We start from the raw sequence: 15942 nt of genomic DNA on the forward strand, positions 1-15942 counted from the left end.
GGTACACTAGCAGAATGTGCAGTTGCAGCATGTACACATGCAGAATGTCCACTTGCAGTATATTCACATGCAGTATGTCCACATACAGAATGTACACATGTCCACATACAGAATGTACACATGCAGAATGTCCACTTGCAGTATATTCACATGCAGTATGTCCACATACAGAATGTACACTTGCAGAATGGGCACTTGCAGCATGGACACCTGTGGCAGGTCCATCTGCCGCATGTGCACCTTAAGAAAGATACAGTGCAATTGGTGACTGATAATCTTATAATTTAATTTCTTAATCCGGTAATACATTTCTTCTGTTAAAATTAATATATTGTTATAATATTATACAAATTAATATACAAGACAAGTGGGACAGACTTGTCTCACCATCTGTCTCATATTAGCCGAATAAAGAAAACCTTGCTGCTTTATAATGTTCTAACATTTAGCTTCACGTGATCATAAATATTTTTCATTTTTAAACTTAGCAGGTGATTGATTTAAAAGCTGACCGACTCAGTTTGATGTAGTAAACATCACCTGCTCCTCATCAGGACCAACAGACTGATCTGAGTGATTATAAGGAAGTAAACTAAGCTGTGCTTTAATGTCTCTGCTCTGCTATGTTGTGTCTGTGTGCTGTGGCACTTAGTGACAAACATCTGCCTCTGCACACACGTGTAAAAGGTTTTTGGATCATGTGATCGCTCATACAGTCCATCCTTTCTGTCTCTGCAGAAGTCGCTGTCAGGATACACAATGGTGATATTAAGCTTGCAGCTGCTGTCTAGGATTGTTGTGAACCTAGCGGTTGTGATAGGAGGAGCTGAAAAGGACGATGTGGGGGTGTGCACAGCTGGAGTAACTCCTGGGGTTGTCCTGTCTAGGGAAGAAAAAATATGCTGCAATCAGACATACATGTATTAGAGTAATTCTGACTTTACAAACAGGATCTATGTCCTGGTTTCTGGTTTATAATCAGCATTAAAACATAATCACATGAAACATCATCCACTTGTTTAAGTATTTATTTACAGAAGGAGCTGAATCCTTCCAGTAGACTTCAACTTCTGTGTCAGAGTTGTGTCAAATCTACATTTACCTTTCACACTGAATCATTCATTTAATATGATTTAAATCATAAGAAGGTACAGAAACTGATTGTTCATGTTCTGGTCATGTCTGACCACTTGAACCACTTCAACACAGCCCCCCCCTCAAATTCATATTAAGTATTTTTTCTACAAATTTCTATCTATTGAACACATCAAGAGGCAATCAGGAGTTCAGTGTCTTGCTCACGGACAAGAAACATATGTTTCTATATATATATAAGTTACTATCGTCTTCCTCTTGTTTGGGTTTCATTCTGCCAAGTTTCCACAGATGTGAAGATGACACTCTGCTTTTAAAAGGCCAGTTTATTTTCATGGATGTATTTTGAAAATAATTGTTCACACTTACTTCCAATTAGTAAGAACAGTGATATAAAAGTTTTCCATAATTTGGACACAAAAATGCTTCAACATTTTGATCTGCAATCTTCATTTGAATGATATGTTTGACAAGGATTACACACTTTTTCTGTACAACGCTGATGATGGACTCTTGGAGAGATGACTGTGTGCACAGTGGATACAAAAAGATATTTACAGTCATGTTTTAGTCTCAGTCTTTTTAATAGCTGACATCAGATGCACACAGCTCAGGGCCAGACACAGCACTTGCAACTGTCATCGAAGATAGATCCGCTTCCACACTGCCTGATGTGGGTGATGCCACCAGCGCACATGTAGAAGCTGCTCTTATCGTCGGGGTGGGGATAGAGTCCGTCAGGTTTGCCATTGCAGAAGCCGGGTCCTGGAGCGTGAGTGGTGGTGGTGGTGGTGGTGGTGGGAGTTGTGGTGCTGGCACCAGGTTCAGGGGTAGTGGTTGGTGGCAGTGGTGGGAGCACTGAAAGAGAGAGAGAGAAATGGGATGGTGACACCCAGTGGTGTAGTGGTCCCTCGTGAAGTGGGCATACTCTCAATTTTTGGCCCTTTTGTTAAAAACCGAAACAAAGTAGCCCAGAATTGTTTCAGAAAAAGTGACATCTAAGACTACTCTATTTAGTTCACCCCAAAAATCCATGGGTATAGTTGCTCATTGTCACGTGAATTCTACTCTTTGGTTTCAGGGAAGAAGGGTTATGAAATGACTAAACCAGTAGCTTAGTAGCACACAGGCTGGTGAGAGCCAGGCTAATAGGCATATATACATATATCTTTAAGATGTCTAAAAGTAACGCAGATGATGGCTAACTGCAATAGTGTAGTGCAGGTAACCTTAGCTCAGCTGCTGAACCACGTAAGTACAGTATGTGAGTAGGGATGTTTGTAATTGTAAAAGCAGCATCACAGGGGATTTAGAAGTGGATATACTCATTGCTGACCGAAAAAGAAGTGGGTATACTCTCTATACCTGCGGATACCCTGGACTATACCATGGTGACACCTTAACACGAGGTGTGTGAATCACACTAAAGCTCAAAGAAACAAAACTGCATAGATATACGGCAGACTTACCGATATTAAGAAGCTTGTGAAGGTGAGCCAACAGAGGGTGGCTGCCCTGACCACAGAATTTTCCAGCAAAGTCATCCAAATCAAGAGCCCAAACAAAAGCACCGCCAAACTTTTGCTCCTGCAGGTAGCGCACCTGTGTGCCAAAAACCAGTGTGGTGAAACCAGCTCATATGTTCTGTGATTGCACTCAACCTGCAGAGATGCAACAAAGCCAGGCCACCATACCTTAGTCTCGTAGCTCTCCTGGTTGTCGAATCCAACCCACTCGTTGTTTTTAAAGGCATAGGGGACTTTCTGGTCCTCAATCCACTGAACTGTGGTGCCTTTCAGGAAGGGGCAGATCTAAGCCAAAGATAATATCAAGAAGTTAGAGATGCCTTTAAAATGATGAGTACTTTATTCTGTTACTGATAATCATCTGCAATGTCTTTTATCGCAGAGCTTTACCTCATAGTAGGACCAGAATCCAGCTTCCCGTGTAAAAGGACCAGCTGATGCAGGTCCGCTAGCTGGAGCTCCGACACCAGTCTCTGATGATGTCAAACGGAAAGTACGACCATAAGCAGCAAAACCCATCCTCAGCTTCTCCACCGGGGTGCCGTTGTCTCTCCAGTACTTCATAGCGTAGTCCTGCAAATGGTGAACGAATGATTAGGAACATTTTTCTGATGAGAGATCACTTTTTATGTTTTTAATCCATCTACAGCCTTACTTACAGTATTGAAGTAGATAAGGTCACCAAAGTCTTCAGATCCGCGGTACAGAGGGCTGTTATGTCCAGTGAACTGCTCCCAAGTTCCGTGGAAGTCGTAGGTCATCACATTGATGAAGTCTAATTCTCTGAGAAGCAAAAGAGACATCAAGCAGCAGGAATAAGAACACGACTCCCATAAGACACCTCACTGAAGAATTCTTCTGAACTGGACGCTTACTTGGCGATCTCAGCAATCTCATATCCTCCATCGATGGTTCCCTTTCCAGCAGACACGGCAGCGGTCAGCATGAGCTGAGGTTTGCCGGTGGATTTGGCCTCAGCTGCGTAGGCAGCAGCAAGTTCCTGCAGCAAGCACCACAGAGGAAGTCACAATCATGCCCATGTCTACAGCTGTGAACTACAGAAGAAGCTGTGCACCCACCCTGCAGAGCAGAGTGAACCTCTGCTTGTCTTCTGGAGGACTTCCACGAGCACCAGGATACTCCCAGTCCAGATCCAGACCATCAAACCCATGAGTCCTCAGGAACTTGATGGAGGACTGGATGAATGTCTGACGGTTGGCTGGAGTGGACACCATGATGGAGAATCTGCAGGAAGAACCGACTTGTGTTTGTAAATCAGGTAAAGCTTGTGAGAGTCTCTGTCCTGTAAGTGCAATCAGACTTTCATGTCTTTTGTGTTTAACTGGAAAAGTTTGAACACTGGTTTCCTTTTCAGTATCAGTTTAAACAGTCATTCATTCATCAACCGCTTAATCTGATTAAGGATGGCGGGGGAGCTCAAGCCTATCCCAGCCGTCTTTGGGTACACCCTGGACAGCTCGCCAGTCCATCGCAGGGCCACACAAAGACAAACAACCATTCACACTCACTCCTATGGGCAATTTAGAGTAACCAGTTAACCTAACATGCATGTCTTTGGATGGTGGGAGGAAGCCAGAGTACCCAGGGAGAACCCACGTGTACATGGGGAGAACGTGCTAACTCTAAACAGACAGGCCACCTTTCAAGTCTGTTAGGAGTTTCCCTGCTGCAATACACCTGTCACATCAGACACAACTAGCAGACAGAACTTGTGGCTTGTGGTTTACATTGTCTCGGATTCCCAAGCAGCTGAGAATAGGTGACGTCATGACCAGGTGTTTGACGTTCCAGATGCACCAACTTGGAAAAAATTAACAAATCTGTTTGTTGGCATCTACAAGTGCCCCATTAAAGACAAAAAAATCACAAACATGCTGTAAAATTGTGCACCATTCGAACACCAGCCACTTCAGGTGGTTATAGTTAATAAAACAAACACATTGATTTGATATTTTACAAACAAGCCCACCTCAACAATGTAAATATCAATAACAACAACTCACTGCTGTTTACACTGGAAACTTAACGGACATGAAATTTATTTTATAAGTTTTCAAACAACAATGGACCACAAGTGGTTCTGGGCACATATTGCTTTATATTTTGAGATTTTTTTTTATCTTTTACAGCAAAATTTTCTGGAAATTTCGAGTTCTGAAGACAACTGAAGCACACTTTTGACATTGATCTCTGCATTAATCTGCTAATTCCCCATTGCTTTGAATCAGGTGTGTTGCAGCAGGGAAACTTCTAACACTGGCAGGACTGCAGCCCTTGAGGACCAAAGTTGCCCACTGCTGGAACAAAGAAGCTTCTAACTTCATCCCACGTCATTAAAACTTTACCAGACTCGGAGCGTCCTAGAAATATAGGTGACGGTATCTTCTGAAGATTTTTCACTTACTGTTTCGAGCCAAAGTTCCATCCACCGACAGCAAGGAGGGTCTTCAGATGAGGATTCCTGGTAACAAAGAGATAAGACTTTACTGGTTATTGGGAAATCTAACATTTATGGGTGGTGAACCATGGCTGATAGCTCAGTCTGACTTCTGACATGACGGAAACGTACTTGCTCTTCAGTTCATTGAAAGATTTGTAGAGGACGTCGTCGTTCCACTCATAGGTGACCAGCTCGTTGGCGTGGTTGATGATCGAGAAAGCATAGAGGAGGGAGGTACACAGGAAGGGGTCCACATTTTGTGGCAAGAACTTGCCTTCACCAGGCCTGTACTGGGACCAGTTGGTGAAGTAGCACTCCATTCTGTTGGCAGATCCTACAAGAAAACCAACATTAGACAAGAATCTGTTCCTGCAGAGCTCTGGGATAATGAAAAACCCATAATAACTTACCCAGCTGGCATAAAACCAGACATAAGGCTGAAGGAGAGAGCGAAAGGACAAGGAAAACATTAATTTCACAAAACAGAAACACATGAGCATGTTCATTTGCATTTATGCAGACTAATTCTTATTGTACCTGCTAGAATTGTGAGCCTGGTCATTTTGGTTTCAGTTCTTAGAACTTCACTCAATGACTGTAAGACAGAGAGGGAACCGGTCTATGACTGGAGTCAAAGCTACCAGCAAAATGAACAAATAGAGTAAATACAATGTGCGACACGGAGCATTTTTCTCCTTAAACTCACCTGGAGACTAGGAGTAAGACCCAAACAGCAGCAGCAGCGTTTCACTTTTTATACGTTTGAGCAGAGAGAGGTGTGAGGGCCGTGACAGCCTTCATCACATACGTCGGGACAATAAATTTAGTGACTATTAGCGCATGTTTGATAAGATCCTGCAGATATGTTGGCAATAATTTACCCATCATAGTAGCTTACAGACAGATCCGAATGTGATTTAGGTCATTGAACGCCTTACTTATCATCGTCTCATTCATCAGTGAACATTACCCCTGACCATGCTGGATCATCCAGCTGATACTAAATCAGACTTTAGTCTGGATTAAAAAAACATGTTGATGTTACTGTCATGGAAACGTCTTGAAGAAACACTGGTACTTTGGGGAGGAAAGTAATATTTCATTCAAGGAATTAATGTTACTTTAGTCATGATTGAAAACACCTCAATGTGCAGCTCAGATGATGGGAGGAAAAGAGTTTTACTGTATTTATTGCCAAAGTTTTATAAAATCACCCGTCCACCCAGACGCTGACTGTGTCTCTAACCTTACCTGCTCTGTTACCTCCAGCATGCTGAGATGCCACCGTTGCAACAAAAATTTATTGTTATGGGGTTTAATTAACAGTTATGTGACCATTATCAAGCTACCAGAACACTTAAAATGAATAAAAACAAGATAATGGAAAAGTGCAAAATTTATAGTTTCACAGGGAAACACATTTCAAATTAAAGTAAAGTTTAGAATGAATTTATTTCCCAGTGGTTTTAATGTATTATTATCCTCATAGCTGCATAATAAACGGCTACAGTAATAATGATACAGTAATACATAATGAACCAGCGATAGTGTGAAATGTTCCTGTACTGGTTGTAGATTAACAACTTTAATTACTTTATCTCTCCTTTGTTGAACTACAGTTGTGACCGTTGGCCGAGAAAATATTCTGTCACCAGCAGTTTGTTGTTCTGCAGGATAATAACTCAGTTTGCACGGGGATACATGTGGAGCTGGTTGGGACTACAAACATTTAATACGTATAAAAAGGTGACAGATGTAAATAGCACTCACATATAATATAACAAATGACAAGGAGAAAAAATTCACTGTGTCTTATTTTTTATATCATCTCAGGAACTCAGGTGTGGCACTGCAGGTGCATGTGGGATTGTGCTGCTTGGCCCCCTCCGTCTCCTCTGGGACTGTGCTGATGCTGCACCGTTGCTGTGTGGAGTAACACCCCCCCGTTGGCTTAATAATCCCCGACCAGCACTGTGCTCTGCAGGCTTGTGCAATTCTATCAGAACTTCTGGTTCTGGCTTTCCAGCATCATTCAATTCAATTCAATTCAATTCAATTCAACTTTATTTATATAGCGTCAAATCACGGCAATGCCATCTCAAGACGCTTTACAGACAGAGGGGAAAACATAATGAAGGCCAATTCATAATAGCCTATATAAGGAAACCAACAGATTGAGTTGAGTCCAACTCAATCTCCCATCCTGAGCAAGCACACTGGCAACAGTGGGAAGGAAAAAACTCCCTTTTAACAGGAAGGAAACCTCCGGCAGAACCAGTTCTGAGGAGAAAAGACCATTTATTCTACATTTTCATCATTATCTGAGACACCACAAGGTCGTTAGTTATGATGCATTCAGCAAACCAGCCTGCAGGCTGCCGTCCAAGTCCAGGAGTAGTTAATAACCCGCTTGTTCATAAAGCTGATTTTATATTATCTTAATCTCACAATGTGATTATTTATAACCGAGTTATTGCTTCAGAAATAAGGACCGACAGGTTTCAGTCTGCAGCTTTATCCAACCTTTTGGCATTATGTTTGGAGAACCAACTGGTCCTTTCTTTCTGGAAGAAAGACATTTCTAGGTTTACAACCATGTTCTTGAATCAGACAGAAGGTTTTGTTTACAAATGTTTATTACAATTTAAGAAAAAATTTCAGAAGCCTGTTATGAAGGTCTTGGTGAATAAAGAACAGTGTTTTCTTGGAGAAAAAGAACAAAAAATGTGGAAATGTACCAGTAATCTTGAGATGAGATGAAACATGGTCCACTTCTATAGTTGGTTTTCAATGTTTTAGCTACATCAAGGCCAACACAACACATGTCATTAGCCAGAAGCCCAGCTCATAACATTCTGACCCACATGATACCTGGCAGTGCCATAACTGATCATTAAGATCCAAAAGTAACCCAAGACTTGTTTCTGTTTGGAAATTCAGCAGAGTGAAGAATCTTTCTGCTAAATAATTGAATTGGTATTCAAACATCTCTGTAACACATTGAGGCGCTTGTGCATGCCAGTTTGACGGTGAATCTGAGCAGGGCATCTTTTGCATGGACCAGCTGTATAAATGGTGTTCAGACATCAACTGGGTTTGCTGCTTGTTACACCAGCATGTAAATAGTTTAGACCAAATAACTCTTTGCTAATTACACCAGTATTTGTGTCTGACTGTGGACATTTGTGTACCACAAAAGAGCCTCGTCATCTTCAGTTATCTTCTTAAAGCAGTTAAAGGACAACGGTATCATAACATGCGGATAGTCATTCATTCATTCATTATCCTAACCGCTTAGTGAAATGAAGGGTCAAGGGGAAGCTGGAGCCTATCCCAGCAGTCTTTTGGGTGAAAGGCAGGGTACAGAGACAAACAACCACTCACACTCACTGTTATGGGCAATTTAGATTAACCAACTAACTTAACATGTATGTCTTTGCACGGTGGAAGGAAGCCAAAGAACCTGGAGAGAACCCACGTATACACGGGGAGAACCTGCAAACTCCACACAAAAAGGCCACTGTCCAAGCCTACCCCAGCTGAGGATCAAACCAGTGCCCTTCTTGCTGTAATGCAGCGTTGCTAACCACCATGCCACTTTGCAGCCCGTAACATGTGGATAATGTAGATATAAAATTAATATAGACCATTTGCACCCATTCAGTTATGATGATTGAGTCTGGATCCATGTGGACACATGTCATAAGTTTATCTGTTTGCAGATAAGAACTGACTCTGTGCGAAGTCCCACCCTAGAACCACCACCAACCCATCATCCTTTAGCAATGATAACTAAGAGAGAAGTCTCTGGCAAGTTTTATCTTCCTGCACAAAGTGCCAAAGTAATGCGTGTACAGCACTTGTTTTAGGGATGTATTTATCACTTTCCCTTTTCAAAGATGTAAAATATGGATCAAGTGGTGAGGGGACTTCACTCACTGCTGAATCCATCAATGATAAAGAGTTAATGTTTGTTCCAAGGTAAGATGCTAAAAGCAACTAGCACACAGTTGTTAGCAACAAGACAGTACTACTAGTACTTTAACATTGAGTAAGGTAGTTGTGTACCATTTGAGGCTATATGTCAGATAAACACCAGTAACACTGGTTGCCAAACATTTAACAAATGGTTAAAACGTAACAGATTCTGACATCCACAGAGAGTCCCATATTGAAGTTAGCTTAAAATAAACCAATATATTGACTCAGGCAGCAGTGCAAAAACATTGTTGTTCCTTCATAAGTTTGTTCCCAACATGAAAAATCAAGATGTCGGGTGTCCAAGTCTTGCAGTATGAAGGGTGAGCCTCCACATCAATTTTAGTGTCTTTTTTGTCAACATTGTTCCGCCAATACATGATGTTATGAATGTATTTCTCAAAAACATCTTGCTGTCCTTCCTGTCTACTTCTCTCTGATTTTTCCAGAATATAACTGCAGAAATCTGAAATATTTCCTTTGAAACACCTTCACCTGAAATTGCTGAGAAATCCGTGGCTGAGTCCGATCGTCCACACTATTCCCTACATAGTGCCCTATATAGTGGTCATGCTATATTCAAGGGGTGTATTCAAATGTCCAGAGAGAAAAGTAGTGAGCATCAATGGTCACCATAGACGTCATATATACGTAGACGCCTCATTGAGCGCTGGAGAGTGAACCAGCGTCGTATTGGATGGGTCTCCACTTTCGAGTCTTGTTACAGAGCCAACGTAGTTTCCCCACATAACTGTTTTCTGTGGAACAACGCATATATTACACTCAAACAAAACACTTTTCTACACGATAAACAAAGAATAAACACCCATGTCTATAACCACACTTGTGGATATTTACTCTGTAATATAATCAATACAGAAAGTCAAAAGCTCATCATTGTCAAAGCTTTCATGGCATGGGGGGGTTGAGGTTGGGGTCTACTTAAATCAATCTGATTGATAAAATGACAGGAGTTGATTTCACATCTCAATGAAATTTCATTCTGCGCAGCTCCATCTAAATCATCTGGTTCTCTACAAGTCACCATGGCGGCATCACAGCAGCAGAAACCACAAACATTTCACCCACAAAAACAAGCTGATCCTAAAATTACATGTTCATAACAGAAATGAATCATACCAAACAATCAAAAAGTATAACAAAAATGAATTAAAAACTAAAATTAAAAAATTTAATGTTGAAAAATAATGCAAAGAGAAGTAAAGAAGAAGTATGTCCCTTTTTTGAGGTTGTGAGCCTGCAGGGAACTCAGACTTCAACCCAACATAAACTCTCAGGGCCACACACAACATTTGCAGCTGTCAGCGAAGACTGTACCAACTCCACAGTTTCTCAGGAAGGTTCGGCCACCCGTGCACATGTAGAAACTGTTCCGGTCATCTGGGTTTGCATGCAAACCATCCGGCTTGCCTTTGCAGAAGCCTTTTCCTGCATTGGTGGTGGAGGTCATGGTAGTTGTAGCAGTGGAGGGCATGGGTGTAGTTGTAGTCGTGGAAGCAGGTGTGGTGGTAACATCAGGTGTGGTGGTGGAAGCAGGTGTGGTGGTAACATCAGGTGTGGTGGTGGAAGCAGGTGTGGTGGTGGAAGCAGGTGTGGTGGTAACATCAGGTGTGGTGGTGGAAGCAGGTGTGGTGGTAACATCAGGTGTGGTGATTGTGGTAGAGGCTGGTGCTGTGGTTGTAGTGGTTGGAAGAGGAGGCTCTCCTGTAAGAAGACCATGACAACTTCATTGTTCTCTCCTCTTGCTGAGAAACTTTTAGGGTATTGGTGTATGAAAATGTTAAGAAACAAGACCCACCACCATCCACAAGTTTGCGCAGATGGGATAGTAATGGATGGCTTCCTTGTCCACAGAAGTCTCCTTTAAAGTCATCCAGGTCCAGGGCCCACACAAAGGCACCACCATAGTTCATTTCCTTCATGTACTGGACCTGAAGATCAAAAAGTGAAAGCCTGGTATAGAGAAGAACTAAAAATGCCTGCACATAATGTGCTGTGACCTGATGTCTTGATGCTCCACCTACCTTGATCTCATAGCTCTCCCTGGTGTCAAATCCGACCCACTCATTATTCTTACTGGCATAGGGAACTTTCTGGTCATCAATCCACTGAATGGTGGTGCCACTCAGGAAAGTGCAAATCTGGAAGATCAGGTTAGATGCAGTTGAACATATCATTTCCACAGCTGGTGTTGGTGTGGATGTAACCTCACTTACAGCTTACCTCATAGTAGGACCAGAATCCAGCTTCTCGTGTAAATGGACCAGCAGATGCAGCTCCGCTAACTGGAGCTCCCACACCAGTATCTGATGATGTCAGACGGAAAGTACGACCATAAGCAGCAAAGCCCATCCTCAGCTTCTCCACCGGAGTGCCGTTGTCTCTCCAGTACTTCATAGCAAAGTCCTGAATTTGCAGGATGACTTCATTACTGCTGGGTTACAGTGACACACTAACCAGCAGAGTCCACATGTGACCATATCAGATGCCAAACTGGTTTCTAACATAGTCTACATGAGAAACTCAAGATGTTCCATGTCGCCACAAAATGAGTAACAGTTATGCTGTGCCATTTTCCAAAACATAGTCGTGTCCAAGCATTAAAAGAGGACACAGGCCATGTTTACATGGACACAAGTGTTCCGGTTTAACGTATTATGTGACATACGTCACAAGAAGCTTTGTGTGCAATGGGGCGAAGATTACTGCAAGGTGATGTCTTTGTTTTTATGTGCAATGAACCCTGTTATTTCATATTTAACGAGAAACTTTGTCCATGACAGGATGGGTTGTGCAGGCGGCTGGAGGAACGTGTGTTTACATGCCATGTGTTGTAAAGGTTTTTGTAGTTTTTCACCACCTTAATCAGCTGCTTTATCAAAACAGTCTGTTTGACCTGCAGTGTCATCCTCTCCACCGCTTCCCCATTTACATTCAGAGGCTCATGTTTGTCTTGACTCATCCTAATATTATGGTCTCTTGTTTTCATTGTGTTCAGGACCAGGTTGTTCTTTCTTCACTTGCTGGTTAGCCCCTGAGCCTCCTTCCACTATGTTTTCTCACTAATCAGTCCCAACACTGTTGTGTTGTCAGGTAATTTAATTATGTCATCCCAAACAGCAGCAGATCTATAACAGAAGGGCTGAACAAGAAAAAAAGTCAAGTTGGTGACGTCATCCAGTCAAATCTGACTCCTTTTGTAACGGAAGTCTCGTTCTGGTTCAGTTTCTTCAGTGGCTTTGTTTCCTGACTGCAGGAAACAGGCAGGTTGGAGGGGGAGGCAGAAGAGATCTCAGTGTGGTCCAGTCAAAGTCCAGACCTCAACCTGACTGAGATGCTGTGTGGGACCTTCAGAAAGCTGTGCAGAAACCAGTGCTCCATGACCTGAAGCAACGTTCGAAGGACAAATGGAGCAAAATTTTCCACAACCTTGAGAGAGCCTGAAAACATCATCCAGAAAACCATCACTTCAGGTCATGATGCTGGAAGAGCTTCTACAAGCTGCTGGGTCGTGGAGAAAAAGACAGTTCATCTCAGATTCTGTGTTTTAGTTTCTTCTCAGTAAATGATGACAGTTTCATCTGTCATGTTCATCTGAAGTCAGAGGGACTGAACTTTACCACCTGATAAGGAACCAATTTTTATTGTATCCTGATAAGCAAAACCTTGTTAAAAGATAAGAAAAAAAAACACTTTCTTTTTCATACGAATATGGCTTTGAATTCAGTTTCATTTCCCCACTGTATGCCAAATAAGAATGGATTTGATTTGTAACATTTTTTTCAAGGCACCCAGAGCGCTATACAGTGAATCTGATATTTATTCACTCTTCATTTATACTTCCTGACGGTAAGCTACACATATAGACACAAATGCCCTGCAGCACATTGATGGAAACATCCATTACGCAGGATCCAATACACAGCATCCAATGCACTCCAGCAGCCTTTTCAAAGATTAAATACTTTCTGTAAACTGGTACACTTTCAACTGTTAAAAAAATGCTATTCTAAAAAGCCTGCTGACTGGAATTGACTGGACATGTCAGTATTTCCAATGTTTGGAAATCATGCCATTTATGTGGACAGAAATTTCATAATAAACAACACTGAGATGAAACGAGTCAATGAAATCAAATTTCTTGGAATAATTGTACAAAATAAACTTGGGAAACTTCATATAAACCATATTAAACCAAAGATCTCTAAATTACCGGCAATCATTTCAAAGGTCAAAATGTTTTAAAATGAAAAAAAACATATCTTTTGTATCCTTCTCTGGATTTTTTCGTACATGACTAGTCTGGCCTGGACGTGTGGGAAATGCATATAGAACCAATCTGTATGGTTAAAAAAAAAAAGAGTTGAATTGTTCATTGATCAGCTTATAGAGAACATACAAAGCAACTTTTTATCCATCTGATAGCTTAAAAATTGAAGGACTTGGTTGACTTTAAGATAGCATAATATATGTATAATATTCGAAGGGGTGAAATGTAACTAAAGAAGAAGTTTAATGAACATCATGTAGAGATTTGCCAGCAGGGGGTTTAAACCCACACCTCCAGGGGAAACTAAATGTGCCACCTTGGACTGCTTAGCCATCCTAAGCATTGTGATTACTGTTGAAGAAGAACATGGGACAGGATGGTTTTCAATTTCCCAAACAGCCCATTATGCCTCACACTGAACCGACATCCCACTTCTGCCACCTTCTGATGGTGTTTTGATCAAATGCCCTTCCTCCTTCCCCTTAGACACCATCCTGGAGATATGACTAATCTGAATGAGGGTGCAACATGCTCAGCCATCCTAAGCATTGTGATTACTGTTGAATAAGAACATGTGACGGGATGGATTTTTTAATTTTCCAAACAGCCCTTTATGTCTCACACTGAACAGACATCCCACTTTTGACACCATCTGAAAGTGTTTTGGTCGAATGCCCTTCCTCCTTCCTCTTAGACACCATCCTGGAGATATGACTAATCTGAATGAGGGCACAACATGCTCAGCCATCCTAAGCATTGTGATTACTGTTGAAGAAGGGCTTGTGACAGGATGGTTTTCAATTTCCCAAACAGCCCTTTATGCCTCACACTAAACAGACATCCCACATCTGACACCTTCTGATGGTGTTTTGATCAAATGCCCTTCCTCCTTCCCCTTAGACACCATCCTGGAGATATGACTAATCTGAATGAGGGCGCAACTCTGTATAGCTCCTCCTGCCGTGGTCATACAATCCCTTTATTCATTGCATCAGTGTCTGGTTATTTTCTACTTATTTTCTACTGATGGATGATGAAACTCACCGTGTTGAAGTAGATGAGGTCTCCGCTGTCATGAGAGCCACGGTACAGGGGGCTGTTATGTCCGGTGAAACTCTCCCAGGCTCCGTGGAAGTCATAGGTCATCACGTTGATGAAGTCAAAATACCTGATAGTGCATAACAAATATGAGAGGAGCAGCTCCAGAAACACTTTGTGTTCAGCAGAAGCTGACTTGGAACGTTAAAATTTCCAGAAATGCAGTCCGTACTTGGCAATCTCAGTGATCTCATATCCAGCATCAATGGTTCCCTTTCCAGCTGACACAGCAGCGGTCAGCATGAGCCGAGGCCGCCCTGTTTCCTTGGCCTCAGCTGCGTAGGCTTCAAAAAGTTCCTGCAAGTTCACACAAATGATTAGAAAGCCTTTGAATTATAGTTTTTGGTATATCTGCTGCACATGGCTGGAGATTCCCTAATCCACCTTGCAGAGCAGAGTGAACCTCTGCTTATCTTCTGGAGGACTTCCACGGGAACCTGGGTACTCCCAATCCAGATCTAGACCATCAAATCCATGAGTCCTCAGGAACTTGATAGAAGACTGGATAAACTTCAGACGGTTGGCTGGTGTTGACACCATGATGGAGAATCTAAGAGAAATATAAATTCATGGTCAGTTTTGAGGTACTTTCATCTCTGAAGACCTGAACATGGAAACCAGCCATGTTGTCAGGAGGCTGAAGAAGATCATGGCATACTCACTGAGTTGAGCCAAAGTTCCATCCACCCACCGCCAGCAAAGTCCTCAGAGCAGGATTCCTTTAAAACACATGCGTTTTCATTATTTACACACAATCATTTATTAGTATTTGATATTTTAGTACCTAGTAAAGCTATACCTGTTCTTCAGCCCATTAAAGCTCTGATACAGAGTCTCATCGTTCCATTCGTAGGTAACAAGCTCATTATTATAGTTGATGATGGAGAAAGCATAAATCAGATGAGTGCACAGGAAGGGATCCACATTTTGGGGCATGTATTTCCCAGCCCCTGGTCTGTACTGGGACCAGTTGGTAAAGTAACAGACCATCTGGGACGCAGTTGCTGGGGATCAACACATTTCTGTTGTCAACTCTGTGTCGAAACTGTCAGTGTCAATAATATCATCAGTTACTCACCCAGCTGGGACATCAGCAGGCAAAGGCCTGAAAAAGAAGCACAAACAGAAGATAAACACATAAATATAGGAGTGGAGATGACTGATGGATCAACGAGGCATCAGGCAACGTCACCTGATGATGTATAAAAGCAACTGTACCTGCTAGAAGAGTGACTTTGGTCATCTTGAGCTCAAAGCTTTTTTTTGTTTTTCTGCAGGAAATAAACAAAGCTGAAGACACAATGACCTGATGCTGGATTGGCTGCCAAATGATCAACTCTCCAGTCTGAAACTACACAACTGTTGGACTGCAGACACAAACTTACCTCCAGATCTCACAGAAGAAGTAGAATAAACTGGACCTCCTGCTTCTTCTACACGTTAGCCACAGCAAAGGATAGGAATAAGTCCTGATGATCTGTGCAGGGAGATGA

The 15942-nt window shown here is 42.0% G+C and overlaps 1 protein-coding gene across 1 annotated transcript; it reads right to left on the reverse strand.

Annotated features, from left to right (window-relative positions):
- Positions 1–1705: 1705 nt before the first annotated feature.
- Positions 1706–15439, reverse strand: LOC306757739 (putative chitinase 10; the record flags this gene model as incomplete). The annotated part of the gene is made up of 20 exons (XM_079242865.1): positions 1706–1953; positions 2565–2697; positions 2790–2906; positions 3012–3194; positions 3281–3404; positions 3497–3621; positions 3701–3866; positions 5047–5103; positions 5212–5416; positions 5493–5519; positions 5620–5677; positions 10403–10785; positions 10880–11012; positions 11106–11222; positions 11305–11487; positions 14396–14519; positions 14622–14746; positions 14834–14999; positions 15112–15168; positions 15249–15439. 20 exons carry the CDS (start codon positions 15437–15439, stop codon positions 1706–1708), a joined length of 2922 nt encoding a protein of 973 aa, XP_079098991.1.
- Between the last annotated feature and the right edge of the window lie 503 nt (positions 15440–15942).

Source organism: Telmatherina bonti (assembly GCF_933228915.1).
Source record: "Telmatherina bonti genome assembly, chromosome: 6".
Lineage (NCBI taxonomy): Eukaryota > Metazoa > Chordata > Actinopteri > Atheriniformes > Telmatherinidae > Telmatherina > Telmatherina bonti.